This window comes from Phytophthora parasitica, assembly GCF_000247585.1.
Source record: "Phytophthora parasitica INRA-310 unplaced genomic scaffold supercont2.687, whole genome shotgun sequence".
In the NCBI taxonomy this organism is placed as follows: Eukaryota; Oomycota; class Peronosporomycetes; order Peronosporales; family Peronosporaceae; genus Phytophthora; species Phytophthora nicotianae.
Window position 1 is genome coordinate 1 of NW_008649673.1, and position 677 is coordinate 677.

General features: G+C 46.8%; 1 protein-coding gene across 1 annotated transcript; it reads right to left on the bottom strand.

Annotated features, from left to right (window-relative positions):
* Positions 1–294: 294 nt before the first annotated feature.
* PPTG_25051 (hypothetical protein) lies at positions 295–471 on the bottom strand (the record flags this gene model as incomplete). The annotated part of the gene is made up of 1 exon (XM_008919301.1): positions 295–471. A coding segment is annotated over one exon (177 nt), but the record flags the coding sequence as incomplete, so codon positions are not given.
* Positions 472–677: the final 206 nt, after the last annotated feature.

The following is a 677-nucleotide window of genomic DNA, read 5'->3' on the forward strand; positions in this document are numbered from 1 at the left end:
ATAGATGCTGAATCCCAAGTGAAAACCCGCGTCGTTTAAGACGTCCCCTTCCTGTCGACTGTGGGCATTCACCTTCGTTGTTTCAATTGTACTGTCTCGAAGGCAAAGATCAACAATACTTTCAAATTCGATCGGTGCGTAGTCTGAAAAATAAGGGCTACGATGAAGATACGATTCTGCTTGGCTGAGAAAAACAATTTTCCCGTCAATGTTGAACATCCGTGCACCTCCCGACCGCCAGAATTTTTCATAAGCGCCGCTTAGCTCGCCATTGGTACCAACTCCATCGCGTACCGAGTCGTCTGGATCAGGAGGTCCTGGTGTGTCTTGATTGCCACGACCAGAGCGTTCCTGTTGAACTTCACGAATAATTCCCTCCAATCGATCAGTAACCGGAGTAAATTCGTTATCGGACTGAGGTTCATTCGTGTTATTTGGATTCTTGACGGCATGTTTCTTCGAGTAGCACATATTCGCGTAGTCGTGGGGGAAAATGCACCAAAACATGTCGGACGATAAGTACGAACAGTGACCGAGGAGCGCAAAAACCATGAGCGCGTGAGGCCATTCATGACCTCCGTTGATCAATCATTTTGTGGTACTCATGGGTTTCTTGAGACAAATAGATGGTCGACACTCGTTCCAACCAGAGTTTCGCTTTAGAGCACAAAATGTCA